At 52.0% G+C, this 27,289-nt stretch overlaps 6 protein-coding genes across 6 annotated transcripts; 5 read left to right on the top strand and 1 right to left on the bottom strand.

Moving 5' to 3' along the window:
• Window positions 1-388: 388 nt before the first annotated feature.
• Window positions 389-3,248, bottom strand: SCP_1201130 (Neutral trehalase; the record flags this gene model as incomplete). Its single annotated transcript, XM_027763000.1, has 10 exons — window positions 389-603; window positions 662-761; window positions 818-863; window positions 915-1,004; window positions 1,061-1,069; window positions 1,127-1,234; window positions 1,290-2,212; window positions 2,271-2,741; window positions 2,809-3,066; window positions 3,117-3,248. 10 exons carry the CDS (start codon window positions 3,246-3,248, stop codon window positions 389-391), a joined length of 2,352 nt encoding a protein of 783 aa, XP_027618801.1.
• Window positions 3,249-3,865: 617 nt separating this feature from the next.
• On the top strand, window positions 3,866-4,132 carry SCP_1201120 (hypothetical protein; the record flags this gene model as incomplete). Its single annotated transcript, XM_027762999.1, has 2 exons — window positions 3,866-4,006; window positions 4,061-4,132. 2 exons carry the CDS (start codon window positions 3,866-3,868, stop codon window positions 4,130-4,132), a joined length of 213 nt encoding a protein of 70 aa, XP_027618800.1.
• A 4,794-nt stretch (window positions 4,133-8,926) lies between these two features.
• SCP_1201110 (ATP-dependent bile acid permease) lies at window positions 8,927-14,836 on the top strand (the record flags this gene model as incomplete). Its single annotated transcript, XM_027762998.1, has 25 exons — window positions 8,927-9,346; window positions 9,402-9,659; window positions 9,714-9,901; window positions 9,955-10,049; window positions 10,103-10,307; window positions 10,366-10,461; window positions 10,511-10,606; window positions 10,661-10,748; window positions 10,799-10,892; window positions 10,943-11,203; window positions 11,258-11,533; window positions 11,591-11,665; window positions 11,721-11,858; window positions 11,907-11,989; window positions 12,042-12,061; window positions 12,119-12,593; window positions 12,649-13,311; window positions 13,368-13,404; window positions 13,474-13,600; window positions 13,651-13,882; window positions 13,935-13,953; window positions 14,014-14,074; window positions 14,127-14,181; window positions 14,246-14,554; window positions 14,609-14,836. 25 exons carry the CDS (start codon window positions 8,927-8,929, stop codon window positions 14,834-14,836), a joined length of 4,599 nt encoding a protein of 1,532 aa, XP_027618799.1.
• A 2,365-nt stretch (window positions 14,837-17,201) lies between these two features.
• On the top strand, window positions 17,202-18,423 carry SCP_1201100 (predicted protein; the record flags this gene model as incomplete). The annotated part of the gene is made up of 5 exons (XM_027762997.1): window positions 17,202-17,323; window positions 17,374-17,488; window positions 17,547-17,919; window positions 17,976-18,145; window positions 18,202-18,423. 5 exons carry the CDS (start codon window positions 17,202-17,204, stop codon window positions 18,421-18,423), a joined length of 1,002 nt encoding a protein of 333 aa, XP_027618798.1.
• A 795-nt stretch (window positions 18,424-19,218) lies between these two features.
• On the top strand, window positions 19,219-22,187 carry SCP_1201090 (hypothetical protein; the record flags this gene model as incomplete). The annotated part of the gene is made up of 5 exons (XM_027762996.1): window positions 19,219-19,397; window positions 19,502-19,688; window positions 19,745-20,045; window positions 20,438-20,462; window positions 20,525-22,187. The coding sequence occupies 5 exons, from the start codon at window positions 19,219-19,221 to the stop codon at window positions 22,185-22,187; spliced, it is 2,355 nt and encodes a 784-aa protein (XP_027618797.1).
• A 4,076-nt stretch (window positions 22,188-26,263) lies between these two features.
• SCP_1201080 (Chromosome transmission fidelity protein) lies at window positions 26,264-26,808 on the top strand (the record flags this gene model as incomplete). Its single annotated transcript, XM_027762995.1, has 2 exons — window positions 26,264-26,443; window positions 26,518-26,808. The coding sequence occupies 2 exons, from the start codon at window positions 26,264-26,266 to the stop codon at window positions 26,806-26,808; spliced, it is 471 nt and encodes a 156-aa protein (XP_027618796.1).
• Window positions 26,809-27,289: the final 481 nt, after the last annotated feature.

Genomic DNA, 27,289 nt, shown 5'->3' with positions numbered 1-27,289 from the left:
TCAGCTCATTAATCATCGCATTCCTTCCGTCCTTATGGAATGCTTGGGATGAAATTTGACTTCTGGACGCCCGCATCTCGAAAGAAAAGAAAGAAAATCGATTGACAAATCCGTAGCGACTGAACCAGAGCGCGTTACAATACGGAGAGAACTCTATGTACACGATGGACGAAGTGCGAGAGAAAACAAATGTGAGTGATAATGGTACACGAATACTGATCATGATGCTTGCTATACAATGGAATCGACATCTACGGTCTATGGAATCTCGGAAAGCTCGATGAACGACGAAGTCCGCTGGCAACTGATTATACGCGCACGCGCACTGAATTACGTTAGACGCGAAAGGACCGTAGATGGGAATCCATGGGCGCACGAGGGGTGGTGCTCAGTACGCGAGAGGGGCGGTGGGCCCGGAGGCGAGTGAGGGTAGCTGGAGGTTCTCCATCGCGAGACCGAGCGGGTCTGAAATGCTGGCAGAGTACTGCTGCGAGGTCATGGGTTGGGAGAGGACGTGGCCGAACACGACCTCAGGGCTCGTGCAAGTAGAGACGGCGCGGCGCATGCCCGTAGAAAGGAATGATAAGCCAACTTGGTAGGCAGCTGGACAAATGTGTGAGCATGCTTGGCATAGGCCACGCCAGTCGTGCGAGACACGAACCGTTCATCCATCCGAATCCTTCCCTGGGCACCATCTTGAAATCAACGCCTTGGTTGCCGTACTCAGCGTCGACGAGATGCGACAGCCTGACAGCGTCGAACTAGTAAGAGTAAAGTCTCAGGAATCATTGCAGTGACGTAGATTACTGGGACCCACCTTTTCAGGGACGACTCCATTGAAGTCGACAAACGCAGTGGTCATCCTAGGCAACGTTCATGAGCACGTGCTCACCGTGCACGAAGATGTCACATACATGTACAGGAACCTGTACGCCAGTCTCTGCGCGTCCTCCAGGTAGCCATAACGTTCAAGACCGACCCAGGTCATGATCTGGTGTGGAGGCCTAGGAGGATGCAAATTAATTAGCAGAGAAATGGGACATCAAGACGAAAGACCGACCATGCATAACTGCAGAAATGCGGAGACATCAGAACTGACGATTCATCCACACAGGGAGCAACTCACGGGTAGTCCCATTGTCGGTTCGGACGATCTAGAGAGATCTTCCCCCGGGATTCCTCCGTCCCCGACACCAAACCGCCCAAGACCTCGAACTTCTTCAGAGAGTTCGAGCTATCGTGATCGGGTCAGTAGTAGAAGGAAAGACCACTGGGAAGGCAGAACATACATCAGCTTCCAACATTGCTCCTCGCTCGCACACCCAGCCCAGAGTGTCCAGAATGCAGTGACACTTTCGTATAAGATTTGCTTCTCCTGGACAGTGTCGTAGTCGAAGTATAAGCTCTTGCTCTCGTTCCAGCAGTACTTGTCAATCATCCGCTTCCTGAACTCCGCACGCTCGAACCAAATCGCACTTGATTGCGGCTTCGTCTTCGAGCTCTCACGATGGGGATTCGCGTAAGACTCCACGGACGGCGGGAAGGGCGCCAGCGAGAAGTCTTCCTCGAGTTCGAGCTCGTCATCGAAGACCTCGCGGATAGCAGTCCCGATGTCGACCTCGTACTTGTATAGCAGCGCCTGGAGGTCGATCGTCCCAAGGTTCGCGCAGCGCTTCTCAAAGCGGTACGTTGTATCGTGGCCGGACTCACGCACGGCGCGGTCGTGCAGGAAGTACTCGTCGAGCTCGGGCTCTTTGATGGTCCCGTCGGTGTAGCGCTCGCTGAACTCGAGCACGGACAGCCCGTGCTTGGCTGCGTACGGCTCGAGGATGTGCGTGAAGTGTGTTGCTTCCGTCTCCGGCGGGATGCCGAGCCCGTCGGGGCGATACCGCGAGAGGCCCGTCTTCGGGTCCATGCGCGGCTCCGCCACCCACACTGTGTGATACTCCTTGACCGCCGCCTGGATCGCGCGCTTCAGCCACGCGCGGTTGGCATCGACGTCAGAGCGGTCAAGCTGGTTGTAGATCTGCAGCGCCATGTCCGTCAGGAAAGGCGGCTGCGTACGGCAGAGGTAGTAGCTGCGGCTCCCGTTCAGGATCTTGCCGTAGTGTCTGATCTCGAAGATGAAGTGGTCGACCATCCCCTTGGCCATCTTCGTGTACCCGTCGACGAGCAGGCCAAGGGAGATGAAGTACGAGTCCCAGTTGTACAGCTGGAAAAGGCAGCGAGTTAACGCCTCGTGCAAGGTAGCAGCCGGGTGCCAAGCTCACCTCATTGAAGCGGGCACCCGGGACGATGAACGGGATGCCCTTGAGCGTTTTCCCACCTCTACCAGTATCAACCTCATTCATGGCAAGAGCTAAAATGCCAGGCTTCGTATTCAAACTCTTCACGAACCTCGGATCGTCAGGCTTCGGCGGAAGAACCTGGACGTCGAGGTTTAGATGCGGCTTCTCCCGCGCGACCCTTCTGTAGTACTCTGCCATAGCAGGTTCACCGTGTGGTACATATATGCGCGGGTTCACACGCCCTGTGCGGTTCTTCGGGTCTGCGCAAATGATCTCAAGACCGTCACCGTCGATGCGGCGGGTGAGGGAGTGCCAGAACGAGTTCTTGATCATGCGGGACAGACGGTCGACCGGATTCTCGGTCAGACGTGCCTCGTCGAGCACGATACGCTTTCTGTTGTGATCTCTGGCGAGAGCGAGTTCTTGCAATAGGTTCGACAGCATGTAGTTTCCCTAGAAGACGCAACAGTAAACCAACGACGTGCTTAGCAACTTGGTGGATGGAAGGAGCGCGACGTACTCGAATATCGAAGCTTTTGAACCCATTGCTGGTAGCGGTACCGAGAGCCATGAGCTTCGGACCAGCGTCTGTGATACTGATCTGGAAGTCGCCATCGGTATCCTCTTGCTCAAGAACTACACGGATGGTCTCCTCTACGTCGATGAGGAAACGCCTGGGGCCTGTGCCCTTCTCGTCATGAGACATCCGCCGTGAGCGCATGTACGACTCGTCTTGGAAGGTAGGCATGCGCTTTGGGTTGTACCCATGGGCGAACGACTGCAGCAGGTTGATCAGCTGGGCCGCATTTGAACGAGACACGAACGTACGGCACTATATGTTCTGGAGCGACTGAACTTCTCCTGGCCACCGTAGTAGGTCGCGGCGTCACTGTTGACGTCCGGACGGTGCTGCTCTTCGATGAAGTTCACGCCGGTTGGATGGATCAACACTGGAGCCATGATAGGTACGACAGAGATGGAGTGGGCAGCGAAAAGTAGATAAACAAGGAGAGCAGGACGGGGAGTAACGGATACAAAGTAATGAGTGTTCTGGCGTTCCGAAAAAGCGAACCTATTAGCCAGTCCGAACCGGGCGGTGGTAGGTGCGAGAAGAATATAGCGGGATTATATGAATATTGTCGAGAGGACGATAATGACGACAGCTGACAAAAGAAAAAGGGGACGAGACGAGTGGAGTGCAGGAAGTGTATTGCCGACGCCTACGAGACGGCGCGTGAACTTGAACGGACTCGGAATGAGAGCGTACAGCTGTTTCCCCGGGCCACGCCTCTCTCTCTCTTTTCTGTCTTTCTCACTGGGTGCAACAGAGAGAACAAACCCGCACGGTCGCCACCTGATGCTCGTCTTTATATCCCAGCGTCGGCGTCTGCTTTCCCCACACGGATCTCAGGTCCTGACACTCGCTTCTCACACTTGAATTATGCGATGAACAAGCGGTGGGCTTTACATCTCACTAGGCCCAACCTGGACATTGTATAGTCCCATACAATATTCCCCACAACCCCACAAATCTCTGGAGGTGTCTGACCTTTATTTTCTCCACATCTGACCCGAGTATGCCACCGATCATGCCATGGCCCGCTCAACTCGCTGACAACGCGCTATTCGCTGATCATGATGACAACGCGCTGTCCTCCGTCGTCGTACTTACGCTCGCGTGCAACTGGGCAGTCTCCAACGGGAGATGCGAACGTCAGGCAAGTTCGGTCCGCCGAACCTCCCATGCATGAAACTCTGACATGCGGCGCCAGGGACTTGCATCTGTCCGTCGCTCACTCGCAGGCGCGTTCATCTCGAGGCCACGCTCTTCCTGCACACCGTGACGTGTCATCGTCCACTCTATCACGCCTAACGTGATGTTTCTAGGAGTTCTATTCATCGGAAGTGGGGTTTCTCCGTCGAGCAGTGTCGGCCTCCGCGGTATGGCCTGCTGTTCTCCAGACACAAGGTACAAACGCTTCCCTTGCCCTGTTGCAATACTATATCGAAGACTTCTCTAGACCTGTACCTCGGAGCGGGCGTCAGGCATGTTCGAACGACTCTGAACGATGCTGGCTCGTTCGATTGAGATGTCACCGAAGAACAGGCTAACCCTGGGTTTCTGAGATCCGAGGTGCTCGCTGACACTTCCGGTACTTCTTGATGCGGCCGCTGATAGTCAGCACGTCTATGACCGTTTTGGGATCTGTCCAGGAGATTTGCTGGTGTTGGTCCGACTGGCTGCCGGTCGTTGCTTGCTTATAGCGCCCGCGAGGGCTGTGGATTACTCAGTTCGCAGTTTCTAGCAAAAGAGGTCTTCGCGGGTTTTCGACTCTCTCAGCCAATCCCCCGTTCTTGATGACCACTGACCGCCAGAGCGTCTCGTAATGTGCCTAGGAGGCACATATTCAAATGCCGACGCGCAGGCGACATACTTGTCGTAACTCAGTTCGAGTAGCAGCTCAGATCTGGCGATTACTTAGCCATACTGAGCGGTAGGCCAGACGCGGAGGTCTCCCCTTTCTATGCTGGGCTTCATGCTGTGCGGGAGGTTCGCGATTCTGTCAAACTTTTGGAGATATGTTACGCGTGTGTTACCTTGTATGCCTGCTCTCTGATCCCTCCTTGACTCACAATTTCATTCTGACGTCTGACCTGGATGCACCAACCCTTGTATCGTCGGAGTAACCCAGCTTTCTGTACGTGAAGGGAAATTTTCCTTGCTTTTGTCAATGAATTGCTTCATCCTGATCGGTCGCTTCCTTGTCTCGTCTACCGGTGCGAATTTACGTGCAGCAGTCTGAGTATGCAGTTCAAGGTGCCAATGGCCGCAGCTTGTTGCGACCCCGGTGCGTCATTAACGAGTCGTGGCCATGCGATTGACCGATTTGACATCATCCATCTTGCAGTAAGAAGATCGTGAAAGTCGCGATCGGTATCGTGTCGTCCATCGTGCGCGTGCTTTTGCTTGCCGACGGGTACGCATCGCGAACGGGCGAACGCTGCGACGAATGTGTCGCTATCTCTAGCCGTGCGCCAAATGCTCTCACCCTGACACCGCGACTCTGGATGATTCGCCAAAGCATGTATTGGTCAATCGCATTGGTATCGACGTCTCCAGTTATGTTCTCTGCACTTATCTTGACGTCAAGACCAGCTCAAGGCGCGCCCCTCCTCTGCGGCTATAGCACTCGCCTCGTCGACCAGGGAACGTTCTCCATGTCGGAGGTTAGATAGAACGTTCGTTGGTGTGCGTACACATCCACTCAATATGACGAAATCCAATGCACGTCGATCCAGAATGGTGATTTACGGCAGTCACCTGCACATATCGAAACGCTCAGTATTCATTTCGTCAGAACAAATACGTCCCATGACAGCGTCTGACGCGCGCAATATGGGCGGCGCCGTTGTCTCCGCTCAATGATCCGCCGCATCCACCTACCCCCTGCGGATTCGAATTCCCCAAAATGTGCCCGGTAACGTTTCTCGTGGCGTTATGACCAAAGACAGCGGCCGCGACGTACACTACACATGGCACCGCCACTGTCGCCCGGAGGCCAAGTGGAAGTGGAAGTGGAAGTGGAAGTGGAAGTGGAAGCCAGACTACGAGCCAGCGTTTTTCGGCTGCGGGAAAGAACCGAGTGAGCGCCAGGAATACTCAATGCGAGGGAGTAGGCAATCAACGAACCTTGTCGTACCTCGTGTCCGCCTTACGAACCGCAGACACTACCATATGTGGGCAGCTGCACTTCAGAAGCTCCTGGGCTTGATTTCGTAAATACTGCACCTCAAAAAACGCATTTCGTTCGTACAGAGGCATGTTGGAAGCGACGGTGCGTGACAAAAGTCGCGCGAGCTGTCACTAACACTCTATCAAGAAAGTGGCCCTGTCACGGCGCGTTTGACACTCAGAACGCGATTCGTCTCCTCAAGGCCATCCCTTTTGTTCTAGTCATCACAGGTCTGTATGCCCCTTGGTCAAAGCAGTCATCCGTTGGTCTCCAGCAGATGGCAAAAGTCTCATGCTTCCCGTCAACACTGTGTTAGTATCCGGGACACTCGCCGGGCCGTAACACATACGTGCCATTATCAAGTACTGTCTTCAAAGTTCTGAACTTTAAGTTAAAGGACGGTCGTGACTCGTTGGAGATCAAGCAGTGAGTCCTCTGCACCGACACATAAGACTTTTGATCTAGGACTCAAGACTACACAAGATGTATGGTCGACACCTTGTGGCTCGTATTTCCCCAACCAAGCGGGTTGAAGTCGGGTTCATAGCGCGTTCTTCTTCTTCTCTCTCACGGGCTCATGATTTGACTGACCTCCTCGCTCGGCTTGCTGTGCAGTAACATTGAGTTTTTCCCGAATATTCACATCACTCGGGATCCCGTGATCTGCATCTGCCATAATGCCTTCACCACCACTACCACCACCACCGTTACTGTTACTGTTACCGCGCCGACACTACAGTCTGTTCACAGTGGCAATCCTGCCGTGACTTGTCCCGCTCATGGTGGGGTTCGACGCAGGGACTGCCGGTGCCAGAAAATATTAAAACCACATCAGCCCCTATTATTCGACATTTTGACATTCACTATCTGATGCTTTTGCTTTATTCTTTTCTCTTCCTCAGTGCACTGTCAACTCGGTGCCATGTCCTCTGCATCCAGGAGGCTCTGTCTCAATAGGGGCTCCGACTGATACACACCATTCTCGTGCAATGCCTCTCAGTGCCGTTCTCTCCTCCCCTGTTGATTTTTCATCATTCAACTTTCCATCAACCCCAGTTGCATTGGAAGCAATTACCTTCATAAGCCCTCTTGCAGTACGACATCATCTGTTGTGCACCTTGATAGGTGACCATCTGATGACTGGCCATCATTGGGAGGACATGGATCATGGATCATGAAGGATTGAAGTTGGAACCAGTGAGTTTGCGAGGGCTGCATTTGTATTCATGCGATTTGTGCCGTGGATGACTGGGAAGAATGATGGACTTCATGGCTGCAGGACTTCGGAATGCTTACAGGTACTTCAAGGAGAACAGGTGCATAGTGAGCTTCAGCAGAGCTGCAGAAGGACTTTACTATTGCATTACTTTACTTTACTTTACTTTACCATACATACTTTAGCTGTAGCTGACGAGGTGCCTTTCTGTACCTGAGCCACGTAGTTGACGTAGTCAGCTAATTTCATACGTTTCCACATTTCCACGGGTATAGTTCCCGCACCGATCGCAGAGTGGCTGCCACATGCAGGATCCTTGATGCTCGTACAAGAAATGCAAGTTCTTGCTGGACTGCAGATCCAGGGATAAACCATGGAGATGATAGCGGCTGGCCGGGACAAACAAGAGCACAACTTTACAGTGTGTCTGCTGAGCCTCCCCGGGTTCTAGGGCCCGTCACGAAGCCAATTATGCAGTCTGTTAGCCCTAGAGAGCTTTGGTATCATCGGGTTCTATGGACAAAAATGCTGATCATTGCACGCAATGACAATGGTCAATACTGTATTCAGATAGTCTCCCGAGGGCAGATGGTAGACACTCTGCTTCAACCTCGTACCTCGGATATCCGTGTCTGACGTCTGCTTTCTATTACGGGCTCTTACTAGGAGGTCTTGATTGCCGACCCGGCACATCACGTGCTGGCACAACGCGTCTGTAAATCGCGCTGAACGCGTCGCGTTTCGAGCGCAAGAAGCACCCGTTGTCCTGTGCTGCATGTGTATACAATACTTTCCAATGGGTATATTAATTGAGATTGATTTTGGAGACTTTGCTGTCTTATCTGCTTTGCACTGGTCCAAGAGGGCATTACATGTTTGAATCTCGTAGGAATCCCTCTATTCTCTGTGCCCCGCGCCCAAGCAAAATTTACCATTCCATCACCCATCCATTGTAGCACCTCATCTCACCTGCGATGTGCCCAAACCAGGGTGGAGAGGATCTTCAGGAAGACTTTCGTGAATTTCGGCGGACTTACAGCGCCACCTGCATCACGTGGTATCACAAAGGTTTAAGATTCCGTATTAGAAAGAACTACCAAACTTTAGGCTCCGCCTAAATTGTCCGACCTAGGAGGCGTTAGAAAGCAGACTATATTCAGATCGAGGAGCAGGATCTGGGCAACGTTACCTCCTGGGCCCGAGTGCAAACAAGCGACTTGAGGCTAGATTGAGTGATTGGCCGCAAGGGGAAAGAAACCGTGTTTAAACTAGAGGAAAGACAACCAGTCGTGACGGTTATGTTATGTTTAGCAATAGGGACTTACTCTACGTTGGATTGACGTCTTGAGAAGAAGCAGGACCACGCCTCGCAGCATGCGCACAACATGCTGCGATAGCCACGAAAACAGATACGGAAGTCATCGAACTTCCAGTGGAAGGGTCCTACAATCGGAGTGAGCCCAGACGAACGGGACGTGGCAGGTTCGGCAACAGATCAACCTCCTCCTTCGCTTCGTCGGGATACTGGTGCTCTCCTGGATCCGTCTGATCCGCGTGAACGTTGCTCTTACAGCTGGCCCAGGCTCATAGGCCTGAGTACTGAGTGAGTGACGCAGCTCGTGCTGTACTCTCGTAACTCAAGAGTCAAGTCCTCGGGCCTCAACATTCTATCCACAGTGGACTCTGCCATGAACTGGATGCAGGATATGGGTTTTCTTGTGCAGCCGTCAGGCTCGGAAGGGCTGCAAATCACCCTCACAGACGACCTCTGGATGGAGCTCGGGTCCGGAGCTGGTCTTCTGGCGACTGTCCTCCCGGCTTCTGTGGGCTTGCTCATCCTCGTGTACGATCTCGCCGCGACCCTTCAGTACCCCAAGTCCGTGCAGAAGGTCTATCGGACTCTGACGTCCCCGTTCCGAAATTTCCTGACGTTGGACGACCTGGAGGACGCTCCAGGTGATCCTGTAGCGGTGCCTGTGTGGAAGCGTCGCACCTTGGTCGCGCTTGCCGCCGTGGAGTGCGGTGCATGGGCTGCGGCGTTCGCATATGCGGCGGTCATGAACGATGTCGCGTTTGGAGCCCGCACTGCGGTCGGGGTTGTAACATGGGTGCGTGCTCCCTAACTTGTGTGCGTTGCATGCGACTGCTGAGACGTGAAGACAGTTCTATGCTACGTTGAGGACCTTGTTCAGACCACCCACGACACCTCCGTACCTCTTAATTTTGCACTATCTCACATATGCTGGCCTGGCATTAATCGCCGTCTCACTAGAATTCATAGACGGGCCCGGGAGGAGTAGTCCCGGCGTAGTTGCACTGAATGCACTGCACTTCAGTGTGTCAATGGTGCTCACCTGGATAGCTGGGACGTTCCCCTTACAGCCCGTCCCCCCCGTCAAAAATATCGCGAAAGGAACTGATGTGAGTCGCTCTTCGTCTGATGTTGAAATGAGTTGACCTCTGAACGCCCTGCAGGTACCCTCGAACGACCTGTCCATGCCAGAAGACGGCGTCAACCTGTGGTCCTGGTCGAACTTCTCCTTCATCCAGCCACTCTTTGATGTCGCGAACAGGCGAACGTTAAACGAGTCAGACGTGTGGAGCTTGTCTCCGTTTTTCACGCATAAGAATTTGTTCACAAAATACCTCAAGTATCGCTCGGAGTGCGTGCATATAGTGATGATTTTAAGCGACTGTGCTGACGGTTCGATCGTAGATACCCCACACACTCTGTCCTCCGTTTCCTGCTTGTGTCGAACTCACTAGACCTCATACTAGATATCGTACTAGACCTCTGGAGCGCTGTTTTCGGTAGACACTGTACAATTTTCCTGATATATTCCAGACTGACTTTGGTGGTCCAGGCTTTATACCCCCGTATGCCCTCCAGCGCATGCTTTCCGCACTCGCGGATCCTTCGCCTGACGCGAAGAAGTCCGCCTACCTCTTTGCACTCATCACCTTCCTGGCCAACCTGTCATTCGCGCAGATCGACCTGTACAAGATGTGGCACGCTCGCCGCTCCTACGAGCGCAGCCGTGGGCAGCTCTTCTGTGCTCTACATTACAAGTACGCTCAGCAACCCAGTTTTCTGGGCGTTGCCCGCTGATATTTGGTTCCGCTGTAGAGCGCTAACGCGTCGTGATGTTGGCAGCACCACAAGCCATGATAACGAGGACAGCCGTGGAAGTGCTGACCTGGGCCAGATAGTCAACCTGATGCAGTGCGTCGATTTATATATGCGGAGTTTTACTGAGCTGATTGTGAGGCAGAGGCGATGCGTATGCCGTCGCGCATCGGTTTTGGTTCTTCTCAGGCATCTTCACAGCGCCCGTTCGCCTGGTAATTGCCATGGTGTTCCTGTATAGGTGAGGGGTATAGTCGTCGATGATGTTGTGCAAGCATTGAACTTCGGTCCACAGAGTCCTTGGATGGAGCTCTCTCGCGCCAGTCGTCATCGTTATTGTGACATATATTCTAAACTACCCGTTGGCGAAATATAATATCCATGTGGGTGGCCATGTGCCCTTGGCGCAGACAAGGTCTCATGGTACGCTCAGATTACGCGTCGATCTTGGGAAGCACGCGACCGGCGCATGAACATGGTGAACGAGCTCTTCCAAAATGTTCGGTTCCTGAAGTTCTACGGCTGGGGTGAGACGTCCTCTGCTGGTAACCGTTGTTCGCTCCTTGATGTTGTCTAGAATCACGATGGGCCCAGCTGGTCAAGGGTTCCAGAGAAACGGAGCTCAAATGGCGCGTGAAGCAAAACATCGTGAGCGTCGCGATAGCCTTCGTCTGGACGTGGATGCCCTCTGCAACCGCACTGTCGTCGTTTCTCTGTTACACACTCGTTGCTGGGGAGAGACTGACTGTCTCGAAGGCATTCACGTCCATCGCACTCTTCTCCCAGCTGCAAGGACCCATGACCATGCTTCCCGAGGAGATTTTCGCTTGGCTGCATGGTGCGTCGCGCGCGTGATGTGCGCGTGTACATTCGCACACTGACGCTCGAACAGCTTATGTTAGCATGCAGCGCATTGAAGCGTTCCTCAGCGAGGCGGAGGTGCCCGACTGGGCATCTTCTCTGAAGATGCCGGTTCATGCGAGAGAGACGCTTCCGAATGAAGTCGGCTTTGTGAATGGGTCGTTCGAATGGGATGTGTCTCCTGCAAGAACGCCCTCCAGATTCACGCTTGGCCCGCTAGATATCAAGTTCCCTATTGGCAAGCTGTCGCTGGTGAGTGGAGCGACTGGGTCGGGAAAGAGTGCTCTACTGGCTGCCTTGCTGGGAGGTGCGTCGTATTCTTCATGATTTTTACACAACCAACCAACATTCAATTCTACTTCAGAGATGCGCTGTCTCTCCGGTAGTGTCATTCTGAATAAGGCCTTGCATCGGGTCGCGTATTGCGCCCAGAACCCCTGTTAGTGTGAATTTGTTACTCGTATCCGGCAGCGTCGATATTCAGGATCCTACAGGGCTTGAGCATGCCACCATTCGCGACAATATCATTTTCGGCTCGGCATTCGGATACGACGAAGGACGCTATGCCGCTGTCATCGAAGCCTGTGCTCTTTCGAAGGACCTTCTAATCTTGGAAGCCGGTGATATGACAGGTAAGTCAGCCTGTTGTTCAGGACCTTCTATATCGACGGCCGTCGCAGAAATCGGTGAGAAGGGCATCACGTTGTCGGGTGGCCAGCGCGCTCGGATCGCGCTGGCGCGTGCGCTGTACTCTCAAGCCACAGTAAGTCACGGAATTTTCCATTCAACACGGTCCTAATCCGGCTGGTTATCAGTGTATAATACTTGATGACCCGTAAGTCCTCTCCCGAGAAGACGCATGCATGACTCGATGGATCCTCTCTGTTAACAGCCTCGCAGCAGTAGACATGCACACGGCACAGCACTTGGTGAAGAACGCTCTGTCAAGGGAGCTTGCTCGTGATCGGACGATAATTCTTGTTACTCACCATATCAGTCTCTGTCTGCCGTTGGCATCGTACCTCGTTGAACTTTCCAGTGGGACCGTCTTACGCCGAGGTTCCGTGCAAGAATTGCAAGAACAAGGCCAGCTTGACAAGGTGGTTGAAGCGGAAGACATGGCTGAAGGAGAGCCCCAATCGTCGACCAAAGAAGTCGAGAATGAAGCTGATCTCCAGGTGCAAGAGGACGAAGCACAACCCAAGGCGATAATTTCCGACGGCAAGTTGATTGAAGCAGAAGCTCGCGCGGAAGGCAGAGTCTCGATACATACGTATCTGACCTACGTCCGCGCCGCCGGTCTCTTCTCTTGGTTCATGACCATTCTTCTTATGCTGTTGATTCGCCTTATCACCATTGGTAACCAAGTGAGTTCTCATCCTCGTACTTATTGGCAAAAGCTCATGGTTAATTCTTGTTTAGTTCTTTTTGGCAAAGTGGGGTGAAGCATACGAAGATTCCGAACCTTCAGTCGGTGTCTACTTCAGGAAGATTTCGAACATTTCAACCATCTGGGAAAGCCTCCCGCCGCCGGATGTGGACGTGAAGCCATGGCTCATGATACTCTTGTTGATTTCACTGTCAGGAGCGTTCTCTGTCCTTGCTTATATCTCCATTGGCTACTATGCAAGTCTTCAAGCATCTCGCGTGTTGTTCATATCAATGCTACAAAGGCTTGCAAGGGCGCCTGCCCGATTCTTTGACGTCACTCCAATTGGCCGCATACTCAACAGGTTCACTTCGGACATAAACACTGTTGACGACGCTCTCCAGAGTTCGGCTAGAGCAGCTTTGTCTGGTGGTCTCAATTTCCTCGCATCGTTCACGGTGATCATTTCTCTCGTGCCGTCTTTTACTCCCTTCGCAGTGATTATTGCGTGGCTCTATATCCGTATAGCTCCGTCATATGTGCAGGCTTCCCGGGATTTGCGCCGACTCGAATCGATCTCTCTGTCACCTGCGTTCGCTGGTTTTGATGAGCTGCTAAGAGGTCTCGCCCATGTGCGCGCGTTCGGCATGGAGGAAAGATATCAAGATAGGTTCTACAAAAGGGTCGATAAGTTCCAGTCGTTTGATCATGTCTATGTAGGTGGTAGCCTCGATGCTTCGGTTGAGTCAAATTCATATGATTGCACTATCAGTGGCTGGTGACTGGTTGGCTGTCCTGGAGATACGATTGTCAGTGAATACGTTGATAATGTACTGTCGGCGTGGATGCTGAAGGCTTTTTGCCCATATAACTCTCAGGTCTTGGGTCTGTGGTTGTATTTATGACTACGCTCTTCGCGTTGTGGAGTTCGGTCTCGTCAGGCTTCGCAGCCGTGGTGATCGTTCAAGCGGGTATTTTCGCAGATGCGTCACGGCAGCTCGTCAGGTGTGTGTGGAGTGTTCTCTTCAGTGTTTGTATGCCAACAGCGATACTAGGGTTCTGGCTATGCTCGAACTAGATTTCAACTCTGTGGAGCGCATAGTGGAGTATCTGGGAGTGCCTCAAGAGGCTCCGGAGATTATTCCGGAAAACAGGCCTCCAGCGTACTGGCCTTCGAGCAACGGAGAACTCGTCGTCCAGGATCTCGTTGTCAGGTATGCTCCAGAACTGCCGTCGGTGCTACACCGGGTATCATTCTCTGTGAAGCCCGCGGAGAAGATTGGAGTGGTGCGTGATGCTTCTGTCACAAGTTAACCTTCTAGCTCACATCGCACTGCAGGTAGGTCGAACGGGCTCTGGTACGCCATGCGGCGCATTTCTACCTTAGCATAAGCTCATTCGGGTGCGTATTCTGACAGGTAAATCTACGCTCGCGCTTTCCCTGTTGAGGATCATCGAACCGAGTGAGGGCAAAATAATGTGAGTTGTATTCCACATTGCTATAATGATATATGTGTGAGGTTCCTCCTAGAATCGACAACATTGATATCACCAAAATTGGATTAGATGACTTGAGAAGTCGGATTGTGAGTACTCTTCTGACAGGCTGATGTTGTCGCCCTCCGTGATTACCTCTCCATATTTCAACAGACCATTGTCAGCCAAGACGTGTCGCTCTTCTCTGGCACGATCAGGGGAAACCTTGACCCCTTCGGGGAACATTCTGATCAGGAATGCTGGGAAGTGCTGGAGAGATGTCATCTGACATCCATATTGAATCAATCCGCGGTGAAGGCTGAGAGATCCGAGGTCACCCTCGATATCCCCATCAGTCAGACAGGCTCACTGAGTGCGGGGGAACGGCAACTGGTAGCCCTCGCTCGTGCAGTTCTGCGACATAGCAACGTTATCATCATGGATGAAGCTACGTCTCAAATAGACTCAAAACTAGACGACCAGGTGAGAGAAGTAACTAAATTCTGTACAAAGGCGCTCATGCGTCGTCATCGTTAGATCCAACGGACCGTTCGACAAGAATTCTGTGGTGCCGTCGTGATCACCATAGCTCATCGGTTGAAAACCGTCCTGGATTATGATCGAATCCTCGTCCTCGGCGGAGGGCGGATACTGGAGTTTGACACCCCAAAGGCTCTAATATCGAAACCAGGCGGCGTCTTCAGGGAGATGTGTAGAGCAAGCGCCGACTGGCCGGACTTATTAGCTGCGGTAGAGCATCGTTAGGGACTTTCATGAATCGAGTTAACTAGAGTATGTATATACGTCGTCACTTTCTTGGAGGATATCATTGCAATGGGCTCATGGCTGTTGTTCGAAGAACCGGATCAACCTGGAAAAAATGGAGCGCACTGTGATTTGTAGTTCCACCCATACATGTCCAGCAAAAAAGATGCATAGACATTTTTTTTTGCTGTGTGGTGAATTGAGACTTCATCATCATGTACATGCATGTAGCTCTTCTGTTCACGTGCAGCGGCTAAGTACAGTCTTCCGTGTTCCCCGACTCCAGGAACTGGAGGAGGGCTTTGGCAAGGGGAAACGGCAGACGCCTCTGCGAGTGAAGTTGCCCGAAAACAACATGAGTAAATAAGTTGAGTAATAACACTTACGATTTTGAGTCTTGACTCCGTCTAGGGTTCCGGTCGCGAACGTCGCTGTTGCACTGGACCTGTCGACACTGTTCGAGCGCAGGTCTATTTACGCTTGCGAACATTATGCCCTTGCACATCATTCTGTTTTGCATGTGCGTGTATTCCTCTTCTCGTATTATTGCTAATCTAATGATCCACCACTAAACCATGTGGAATCTATGTGGACCTGCTCTCTTGAAGACTTAGTTTTCTCGTTTTTTGCGACTGTTTCTGACCAGTGTAGCTGGAAAATAGGTGCATCTATGGATGTTCACTTGTTCAAATAGATGCTTGCCACTACGACACTATACCTATTCCACTAACTTCATTACCTAGTGATGATGATGCTTTATTGGTGTAGCTATGAATGGCATTCCCTTGAAACACACACATTTCCGTAGCTACTACTTTATGTACTTCTACTTACTGCGTATTAATCACAACCCCTCATGTGAAAGTGTGACTGCACGTCAGCCTCCAATGGAGTCGGGGAATGGCGCTCGCGCCGCTACGATTGGATAATGATTCACCCAAACGGGCCAGGCAGGCATACGCGCACATGTGATCGTTCTTGTTTCTTGTTCAAGTTGTTGTCCCTGAATTTGCCTGTATACTCAGCTCTGAGATGATTCTGTTTTTTGACCGACTGGCTTTTCCTTAACTACGAGCTCTTTCTCGAGGACTGACGCACGTACAGATGCTTTTCTTGAAGATCAGGCTACTCTAGCGAGCTCGCGTAAACAACTGCATCTCGTCAATTGCCGCTACAATTGTTGCAATCCGCGAGAATACTTCAGCAAGGTGGGCGAGACTTTCAAGAGGGCAGAGAGCTCTCAGGAAGTACAAAGAGGAATGGATGTAGGTAAGCTTCGATTCATACACGCGTTTCGGACACTGTGAACAGACTTTCTAAGAAAGAGGCGCAAACTGTATCTTGTGTTCCGGTTCGCATTTCTCTGGGCGACGATAGCGGCAATTAGCTGCTCTGGGCTATACCTGGACTGTTCCCGTTGATCCATGGTTGCCTTCCGGACTGGAGGTCGTGTGATACGGTGTTCAATGAATAGGTCTGGAGCGCGACCGCCAGAACCAGTGCTTCGTCGACGCATCCATGCGTGGTGACCATAGCTGAAATATTTTCGGGCGTTGAACTTTGTATCTTCGTGATTTCTGCAGGCTTCCTGTTATCTTTTGCACGGGGTCTCCATTGTGCATGCACTCTGAGAATACACTGTGCCACTCGGCTGACCTGTTTCAATTCGCAAGCACACCATTGAGAAGGGGGGTTGCAGGACACCGACCTTTGGCGTCAGATAAGCAGTGGCTTCTCGTACCAAACTCTGGGTCATGGGTCATCATTTAAACTGACACGAAGTTGATGGTTCCATCTCACATGAACCAGGACTGGCGGCAAGTAGCGGCAATAGTGTGAGAAGGGACTGCAACTCAGGCTCATTATCATCCTGTGTCAGCGAACAACATAGAGGTGATTAATACTTCAAAACCTATACATACGCATGAGACTCACAAGTTGGCACAGGCTGATGAGCAGTCACCGAGGTGGAGTTCAGACAAATTATGCCAACGGGAGCAGAAGAGGAGATCTTTCCACCCTTCCAGAATCCGTTTGAACTTCCTAATACTCCAAATACAGACAACGGACGGCAGGAAGATATCTAAGTTTGTCCTCCATTGTCACGATTGAACACAGGGAACTGGGACTGACCGAGTAAAGTTGTTCACGATAAAATCCATTACGGCATCTCTGAATGGCAGACGGCATACATGAAATGGCTTGGTTGACTCGTCTGATCGGCACAACCCAAAGATGGTCACTCTCTACGCAGAGTTTGGCACCGTTCAATGAGGTATTAGTCGCGATTGCCTCGCGGAGGAGATCTCGACACGTGGACACCTCAACGCGGGTTCAAGCGGGCCTAACGAAATTTGGTCATTGCATGGATCCGCAGGCGCTGAGTGAGCCAGAAGTGAGTCCGCCATTTCGATCTGTATATGAGACATCGCCGGTTGCGCCGCATGTGATCCAAAGGAGACTCGTACAGATCAACCTGAGTCGGCGGTGTGTTTATACGTTATTGACTTGCCTCCTCACGCTGTACCTCGACTCAGGATTTCTCGTGAAAGTGACGGCACGACAGGGAGAAGGTGGACAATCCAAGGACAATCGTGGAAGGACGGCTGCGACCAGAGACTTGGCCCATCAGGTGGAGCCCACAGTGATTACGTACGCAGATCGAAGAGTCCATTAGATCGGAGTTTGTACTCTAACTTCATAAGCGCAGCGCGACCGGCGTTACGTCAAACCCCTCTCTTTCCTGCCCACCGTATCGACCATTGCAAGCGTCCTTTTCATCGAAATAATGTCTTCTAACGACAGCAACAACGTTCGCCACTCCAAGCCAATTGCCATTGATCCGCATCGCCAACCTCGTCGTCGTTCGGACTCGGCCTCAGACTCATCCTCTTCCGACGATTCATCTCCTTCACCGAGTTCTCCCCCCCCACAGTCCGGGTTTCCAGGTACCCAGCCTCACATCATACCCATGTCTCCTACGACTTCCCCTATCTTGTCCTATTTTTTGAGTGGGCAGTCACCGAAGTCTGCAAGCACTACATTCCCATTCCGGCGTAACGTCGGTGTTCCTGTACCGGAAGGTTAATCTTCATACAGTGTACCTGCCATCCGCATTAGTTTAACTCCCTTCACGCAGATGATGAGGTGGCTGATAACGAGAGCAAGGCTACGAAGCATGGTCGTCGCGCGAGCACTGCGTGGGCTGGGGGCGAGCGTTTTGCCCAGCCCCCTCCTGTATCGGGCACCCAACAGGAGAGAGCGGCAGGTCTTTTACGCCGTCTATCCTTGGGCGGCACACTCGCCAGGGTATACTCCTAACTTCTTTCTGCTGTGAATATGGTATTGATTGTTCACGCTTGTAGCCACAGTTTCCCAATTTGAAGCCAGTCAGTGGAGCTAATGGTGCTACCGCGGCTTCGACCACGCAGCGCCCAAGTACGCCACCTAACTCGCCCGCTGTGGATACAACTCCTCGTAGACCGCGGCGGGCGAATACTGTCAACCCGAGTGCACCAAGGCCCCCGCGAGCGCCATCGCCCATGGGTGAACGCATCCTGTCGGGGCACTTCGACGGTTTCAACTAATGAAACTGTATCGTACTTCTCCCTTTGGTGCGACTCTCCTGATCCATGTCACCCGTATCCCTCACTCGTTCTTGTCGCTACCTTGCAAGTGCGACATTCATCACAACAGCAGGTTCAACTCTTCGCATTGTATCATCTTGTAACCGAACCGAAACCGCTGGCTGTTTCGCTGTATTCATAGCTGATCACGCGCATCGCGCATTCTGCCTTCATGTCGCCCAAAACTGGACAGGCGCGGTGTTCTATCCTCCTTGACGACATCTCATCTCGATCTCGTACCCAGTTGTCACCGGCATCACCTTAAAAGAACAATCCGCACCAGATGCTCGTCCTCGACAGGCGTCACACTCGACATACGGAAGAAGATGATCGTCGATTCGGAGTCTCTTGTGCAAGTTCTATTCTCCTCGGTCTATATCGGCACAGAGCGATTCGTGGCATCCATTGCCCCAAAACCTTTCTCCTCCAGCATATGTCGGTTCGAGATGGAAGGCTGGTGGTGGTGTTTACCGCGGTTGAGATGGTGGACTCTCTCTTGCATTTGTTCGTTCGTTCGTTCATTGTTGTAATTTAGTATTGCTTCGGCTTTGGTTCTTCTATTTTATGGTTCAAGTTTGGTGTAAGGAATTCCGTGTATTTATTCCATTGTAACCCGTATCTCTGTAGCTACTGTGCGTATACTCCCTGTCGATTTGTACGAAGTAAAATCGGTCCTGCATCCCCACGCCCTGGCACGAATGCTTATCGCTTTATCTTTTTGAGTCCGGATAGGACTTGCATGTCTGGACCTCAGACATGTCTTCCCATGATACGACTCTACTGCCTTCGGGAACAACCATAGAGTATGCTCTATCGCGGCCGCCTGTTTCTGCTTCGAGTGTAAGTTCAGTTGAAGGCGACTCAGAACCAGCCGAGAGCAAGCTCGCGATCTGCCTGCATCCTTGGTCAAGGCTGGGCGGAAGAATGGACGATCCGTGCGTCTGCTGTCTACTTCAACTACTGGACTGTCTGGTTAATTTAACGTCCGATCGTACTGCACTGCTGGTACTGGCTATGTTGGCTGCAAACATGATCGAAGCATTCTGCACATACTCGTCGGACCGCTGCTTGAAAGGGGCTATCACGTCCTGCGGTACAACTCGCGCGGAGTCGGCAGGTCGTCTGGATGGGCATCTCTGACGGGCAGTCGCGAGGCGCAGGACCTGAAGGAAGTCGTGCAGTGGGCCCTCAGCGTCGTGCCGGCCGTCGTATCGCTGGTGGTAATGGTATGTCCTTTGGAAGCTCTATTGTTTCGCATTTTTGCGACCTGACGCGTCTGCAGGGTTATTCGTACGGCTCGCTGATCGCGTCTGTCCTTCCCGTCCTTCCGAACGTGAAGACATCACACGTCCTGCTGTCGTACCCCCTCGGACCACGGCACTGGCTGACCGCTTTCCGGGGCAAGGCTTATACGAGCGCGCTGCAGGCGCTCATTCAGGACCCACATTCGAATGTCCTTATACTGTTTGGCGACGACGACGAGTTCACAGATTCGGAGAGCTACGAGACGTGGTCGAAGAGTCTGTTAGAGGTTTCCGGAGCCAATGGTGTGGAACGCAGGCTGAAGGTAGTGAAGATTGACGGTGCGACCCACTTTTGGAGAGAAGGGGATGCAGCTAGGAGGTTGATGGACATTGTCGAGAAGTGGTTGCCATAGGATGGATGAATGCCGTTTCTGCATGTTTTCTCCCTTCGCATTAAAGGTCCCAAATGGGCGCCTGTACGATACTAGTCCTCATTAGTTTCATCTTCAAATGGATGTTACATCGCGTTCAAACTCCGAAAATGTGCCGCTTTCCAGCGTTTTCAAAGCAGGCTTCAACCCGTGAATATGCTTCGCGGCACTGGATCTGACAACGCCATCACGCAACCAGAGTCACATCGTTCGTTCAAGTTGTTCTGCAGTCGTGTTATTCATTGCTCTCGCCGGCGAGGGCAGCCTGCTCTTAATTATCGCCGCCGTTCACGCACCCAGCTTTCAAGCATTTGTCGCAGAAAATGTGCAGTGCGCTCCCCATCTGTCCCGATCATCGAGCCTAATCATCTCGTCTTGCACTGCCAGGCCGCTGCCAGACGAGCGACCGCGTCAGAGCGTCGCCAATCTCATAGGACGCTTCGAGGAGCAGAATAAGCGGCAGTCTTTCACGTCTCCCAGCGCTTCTCGTCCGTCAAGTGCCGTGTCGTTCGTCGTGGGCGATGCAGCCAAGGAAGAGATCAAGGAGAAGCGCGAATGGCCTCCCAAATCCAGGCCTGTTCCTTCTACTGTTCCTGTTGAGCCACAGAATGAAGAGATGAAGCGAAAGTCTCAGTTGCCGATCTCTCCACCAGAACCCGCTGCCCTTCTCGTTCGAGAGGCCGCACCCTTTTCCTCAGAGGATGTGATCGCTGCGGGACCTGTCCCCCCTCCTTCGGTAGAGACAGCTGTTCCTGTGCCAAAGACAGTACCGCAGCGGCAGTCTTCGATCGGAGCCGCTCCGCCTGCGCGTACTCCCGTTACTCCGTCGAAGTCTACGCCCGCTAGAAGTGCTGCCGCCACCCGAGCACCTGTTCGTACACCTGCACGGTCCCCGCCAAGTTCGTTTCAGAATACATTGTCGGCGTCTACCTCGACACCGATTACGAGGTCGTCTTCGAACACGCCAGCAGCTGCGGCTAAACCTCGCCCGTCCTCGACAACGCCACACCGTCCACCCGCGCCGACCACTCCAGCTCGCCCCAAGACCCCTTCCGTATCGCGTCCTAAGACTCCGTCTGCGTCTCGCCCCAAGACTCCCTCTTCGGTAGCGCGACCGAAGACGCCTGCGTCAGGGCTATTCGCACCTACAGCTGCCTCTCTCGCTAAGGCACGCAACGCGAGTTCTCCCGTACCTCCGACGCCAACCAGGAAGCCAACCGTGGGTCTCGCTACGCTGGAGAGGCTTAGCAAGCCGACTGCCTCGAGCATCTCTAAGGTGCGCACGCCGACGCTCCCCCCTCCAGCTGCACACGCGAGAGGCGGGAAGGTGTCAGGCAGGGGTGCGGCACCGACAAGGGGGATGGCTGCCAAGACTCGTGGCGGAGCTGCAGCGAAGGCGCCTGCGAAGAAAGCTGCGGCGCTTGCGACTGTTACTGCTTCCGCAGCGGATGAGCGCGCTGTGGAGTCGGAGGTCAAGGAGCATCCCGAGGAGGTCCCGGAGCATCAACACGAAGAATCAACGAGCACGCTAGTGGACGAACCCGAGCATACTGCGGAATTCACGGAGGAGCCTGAGGTCCATCACGCGGACGGATCTGATAAAGAAGCGATCGTGCAGGAGGTGCATGCCATGGGGGTGGAGGAAGCAAACGACAGACCCGAAGTTACAGCCCCTGTGGACGATTATTTGGATGAACTGTCGCACACTTCCGAGTCAGGGCCGCTCGAGCACATCACAACAGAGTCAGTTACCGATGAGGCTGTCCATGAAACATTATCTGATACGCCCCATCACGACTCCGATCACGACTCCGTGCATGTCGAAGTTACATCTGAAGTTGCCGATTTAAATGAGGATGAGCATGTTGAAGGAGAAGTCCACGACCATAATCACGAGAAAGGCGACATTTTTTTCGCTGATGATGCCCACGTAAATGGGAAGACTGGGACGGACGTCGAGGATATCGTCAATCTCCTGGAAACCAAACCCCGACCGGCGAGCATTGCAATCATACCGGATGAAGTGGCAGAAATTCCGGACGAATATTGAGGACCTCTAGAGGGATATTCACTACTGGAGCAGTTGCAGGTATCTCTACGTTCGTTTTCCGATTATTCGTTCTTACCGCAACTGAAGGAGCTAAAGTGAAACCACCCTCCATTGAACTCATACGTCTCCTGTTTTCTCTCTATCATTCAGCCCCATGATCTATGTATATCATTAGCATCTTATACCACTTGTACGCTTTCTGCACTATGCTCCAGATCCATTGCAATCTCGGTCCCCGTCGTTTGCTCTCTACGTACACAGAAACGTTAACTCAAGTTGTCACGAGTGCTCTCCCAACCTTGTGGATGCTGCAAGTTCAGAGGGACAAGCAAATTGGGACAAGAGCTTGGTTGCGAAGTGTTGTTTTGTGGTCGACGTCTAAGATAAAGACACATGCATGTAAGTACAGCGGGCTTCCTGCGCTCACACTCAACAAGCGCTCATTTCTAATTTAAAATGAAGTTCAATTGCAATCAGACACAACTTGATTCATAGTTTCTCGATTGGCTCGAGAGTGCCCACTGAATTCGAGTAAGCTTATTAGCAATGTACTCCATGCTTTCTCTGGCAAAATGTCTGTAGTGGATTTCACTGCTTGTCCTCTGGCGTAGTCAGAATAACGTGTACCTCTGACAGGATATCCGCGTTGGACCTAACTCACGCTATTTTGGTAAGTGGGTTTATGTAGTTTGTCGTTTCAGGATGTTCCATAAAGCCTGGCGTGAACGTCCCTGACGCACTCACCTCCAGGTTCCACCTGTGGTTATTCATCTCTGATCCATCTCCGATTCATCTCCACTGCACCGCGTAGGGCTCGTGCATCACTGGCATGGGCCACGAGATGGAACTTGAAGATTGTAGCGGTGATGTCGAGCTTGTGGTGTGATATTCTGATAAGCCACAACTTGTCATGCCTAATGTTCTCTGGACGCAGCGGATTCAACCTCGACAGACTGCTGTGCTTCAGCTGATGTAGATTGGATGCAAGTTCAGATATTTCGCCACTGGTCGGCGCCCTCATTACTCCATCCGGAAGGGGCCTAGGAAGATTGACGCATTTGACGCCATGCGTCACGCATTTGACGTAGTCTCCCGAGGGCAGATGGTAGACACTCTGCTTCAACCTCGTACCTCGGATATCCGTGTCTGACGTCTGCTTTCTATTACGGGCTCTTACTAGGAGGTCTTGATTGCCGAACCGGCACATCACGTGCTGTCACAACGCGTCTGTAAATCGCGCCGAACGCGTCGCGTTTCGAGCGCAAGAAGCACCCATTGTCCTGTGCTGCATGTGTATACAATACTTTCCAACGGGTATATTAATTGAGATTGATTTGGGAGACTTTGCAGTCTTATCTGCTTTGTACTGGTCCAAGAGGGCATTACATGTTTGAATCTCGTAGGAATCCCTCTGTGCTCCGCGCCCAAGCAAAATTCACCATTCCATCACCCATCCATTGTAGCACCTCATCTCACCTGCGATGTGCCCAAACCAGGGTGGAGAGGATCTTCAGGAAGACTTTCGTGAATTTCGGCGGATTTACAGCGCCACCTGAATCACGTGGTATCACAAAGGTTTAAGATTCCGTATTAGAAAGAACTACCAAACTTTAGGCTCCGCCTAAATTGTCCGACCTCTCGACAAGGAGGCGCGTTAGAAAGCAGACTACGTCAATGCGTTGGCGCCTGCGTCAAATGCGTCAATATCTCCAGGCCCATCCGGAAGTCTACACACTCCTCCGATAAACCTGCTTCCCGTCGAACTTCTCGTCGAAATACTTTTGATTATGGTTTGCTCGCTTTCCGAACATCATCAGGTTGGACCAGCGCCGACTCTTGCAGGTGCTGCTTTGCTACTTTGCAGAGTATGTAGCTTGCGGTGCAAGACTGCACTCAGCACCCCTAGTCTCTGGCGCTCGTTCACGCTCTACAGTGACTCTCATCAGGATCTGGTTGACCCAAAACTCATGAAGGTCTGGCTTGAACGCTCCCACCCTCTTGCTTTCGGTTCTCATTTACATGGTCTTTCGATTTCCTGAGCTAGCCCGCAGTCTCCGAGGGTGTTGTCATCGAAATGCTCGATGTGTTTGCACGACACATCGCTCGTTGGGAAGAGGTCGTGATAAGGTTGAATAATCCGTTGCGTCTGTACTTACAACGTCAACAGCCTGCGCCTCTTCTTCGTACCTTCACCCTCCTGAGAGACAACGTCCGGACTGTACCTCTTCCTTTTACCTCTGCCCCACAGTAGCGTTCTTTGACCTGGCTTCCAAATGATATCACTCCCCCGCTAGGGTCCGTAACAGTAGTCCCATGGGCACAACTGACGGATATCATGTTTGAAGGTGGAATATCACTGCGCGACTGTCTAAACATTTTGGAAACGTGTCCTGAACTCATCGGTTACTCCTTTTCCCCAGACCACCGGTGATTGGACATGCCACTGGATCGCTTTCCTTCTATCCCGGCATTGAAACACTCTGCACTCCGCATACTTAACATGAAGGTGATTCACAATATCACTTCCCTCTTAGAGCCCTTGGTACTCCCTGCCCCTTATAGAAATCAATATAGAGAACCATTAACCATTTCAGATATGCATATCACTCTGGCGGCCCGCCACCGTCTATACACAACGTTCTGATTAATCTCTAAACGAGATCGCCGTGCGCTCTCACTAGTCTCAGGATGGATCACTTGCCACTCACGACGGCAGAGCTATTAGCATGCCTTGATCTGGCAGGTGCAGAGCTCGAGTATCTCGAGATCTCGTATGTGAACCATATGGGACTGGTCACGGATGAAATTCTTGAACGACTTACCTACGGAGCCCAATCCGATCTTCCTTGTCTCTGACAGAAGCTCCAGAGACTGACATTGGAGTACTGTGTCCAGTCCGCGGATGGCGTTCTCGGGAGGATGATTGCATCCAGGTGCCCGGCGCCAGTCGATGCTAGCTCCGAGGTCGCGTCTCCGAGAAGCTTCAAAGCGGTCCTGCCGAGCATGGATGCCAACATGTTGTCGGAAGGGATCAAACACGGGCCGAAGACTGTCGCATCTGAGGATCTTCCCGACGACGTATATGCGTATGTATTCTGTTTGCTTCTCAATCTGCTTCATGGCTAATACTTATGTTGTCGCAGCATAGAACTGGGCTTTTTAATTCGTTTGAAACGAACCTATCCGGGAGGGGCGACGCATTGTGTCAAGTGTAAGGAAGCAGCGCGAGAAGTCAAAAGCGGAATGCTGTTTGAGTTTCTTATTGCACTGTATACGGAAACAGTACTTTGCTATCGCTCCACTGTGTGACGTGTTGGCGCTGTTACCTTTGCATGTGTATGGACTGCTCTGAGCAGTCATCTTGTTGTGCCATTACCTTGGGCTCCAACTTGGGCTGAAGTTCGCCGTGGCTCGAGAACCGGAATCTCACAAGTCGATCGAGTCGTGTGAGCTTCGGTACGTCAAGTTGCCAGTTATCCCCTTCTGCAAGACCTATGTCTCACATTCAACGATTAACTTGCATGGTGGTGGCCGGTCACGCATCTAAATGGAAAATCTGTGACAGGTATCTTGTATTCATAGTTGTAGAATTCTTGCTCACTAACTACGCTCTCTCTGGAGTCTCCGCCCTCGAATCTGTACCACTGTACTGATGCCAGAGCCGAGTCACTTCAATTCATCTGCACACGCTACATTGGCATCCTGTTGAGCACCTTGCCACGATCTTTTAAACTGACAGATTGTTCGGCCATCAATGCCAATGGTGTACCTTTGTCGCATACAGGCTAGACTTTCTGTGAGTTTCGCAGAGTTGAGGTTATCAAGGAAGTTTATGCGGTAATAACCTAGATGAAGACCTCCACGCAGTTTGTGTTACCTTGCTGAACCAACGATTAATAGTGTTATGCACGCCAAGTATAGGTAAGGTCTTATGATAAGCAACCATCCAATCGTTCAGCCACAGACGCGTGGGTCACACTTCACGCGTTTGTCACGCGTCTGTCGCGACCCGTGACACGTGACGGTCAGCCAGACTGACCACGCATCTCCTTCACCGCCATTCAGAACAGACAGCCATGATTATCCCAATAAACCTCGATACCGTCCCATTGTCTCCTCTAGGCAGTAAATTTCCTCCACAACTTGCCCAATTTGGCACGGACGAGGTTGTGCTCATCGAGCTCCAGGGTGCTTTGGATGTGGAGGGCGATAGGCAGGGAGAGACCGTAGGGACGTTGCGGATAGACGATGTTACAGTGAGTGGGCATTCATCATTTAGTTTTTGATGCTAAATTTCCCTTACGAGCGTGTCTGCTGACTCCTCGTGCAGAAGAAGACAACGTTGCTCATAGGCCATCATCTCCTCGAAGGCAAACTAGTCAACCTTCCGAAACCAATCGCTGTCTTACAACACGTATCATCCAGCAGCAACGATCATGACCAGCCAATAGATGACAACGTGGATATGGTGTCGGAAGGTGAAGCGAAGAGTACACTAGTGGAGTGGAACGTCGTGGCGGTCGTAAAAACCAAAATGGTATTCTCGAGACGACCAATGCCTATGGTTGGGAAAGACGCTACTGCTCTATTGGATCCAAAGCGAGGAAAGAAGGCGAAGTAAAAAGAAGGTATCTGTAAGTTTTTTCTGCTCTTGTGATGTCGATAACTGAATACATACTTCTACCAGAATCTGTACATTAGTTCCATTCTGCACTCTGTTTGACTTAGGGATGGCAGTTGCTGCTGGAACTGCCTGATATGCAGTTACAACTTGCAAGGGACATTCAAGAGCTTGTCGAAGTCGGGTAAGATGTACCACTTCAAGCTATGTGCACATCGTAGGAGGGGATGGAAGGCACAGCAAGCACGTCACTGTCGATGTTCCACATCAATTGCTCTCGGAGAATCCTCTTCAGTGACGTTGCTCATCATGGTTTTATCAGGTGAACAAGAGTGCAACGTATGAGGCCAGAAATCATCCCATTTACGACGAGAACGAAACACAACTATCAAAATATACGACCGGGAACGTACAGCAGAGATGTCGGTTCCCCCCAGTGCTAAGACCATCCTTCTAATCCACTAGCATCCTCGTCATGAGC

The sequence above is a fragment of the Sparassis crispa genome, assembly GCF_003851025.1.
Source record: "Sparassis crispa DNA, contig_000010F, whole genome shotgun sequence".
Classification (NCBI taxonomy): Eukaryota; Fungi; Basidiomycota; class Agaricomycetes; order Polyporales; family Sparassidaceae; genus Sparassis; species Sparassis crispa.
Note: the sequence above shows the minus strand (reverse complement) of the source record. Positions and strands in the feature narration are given on the sequence as shown.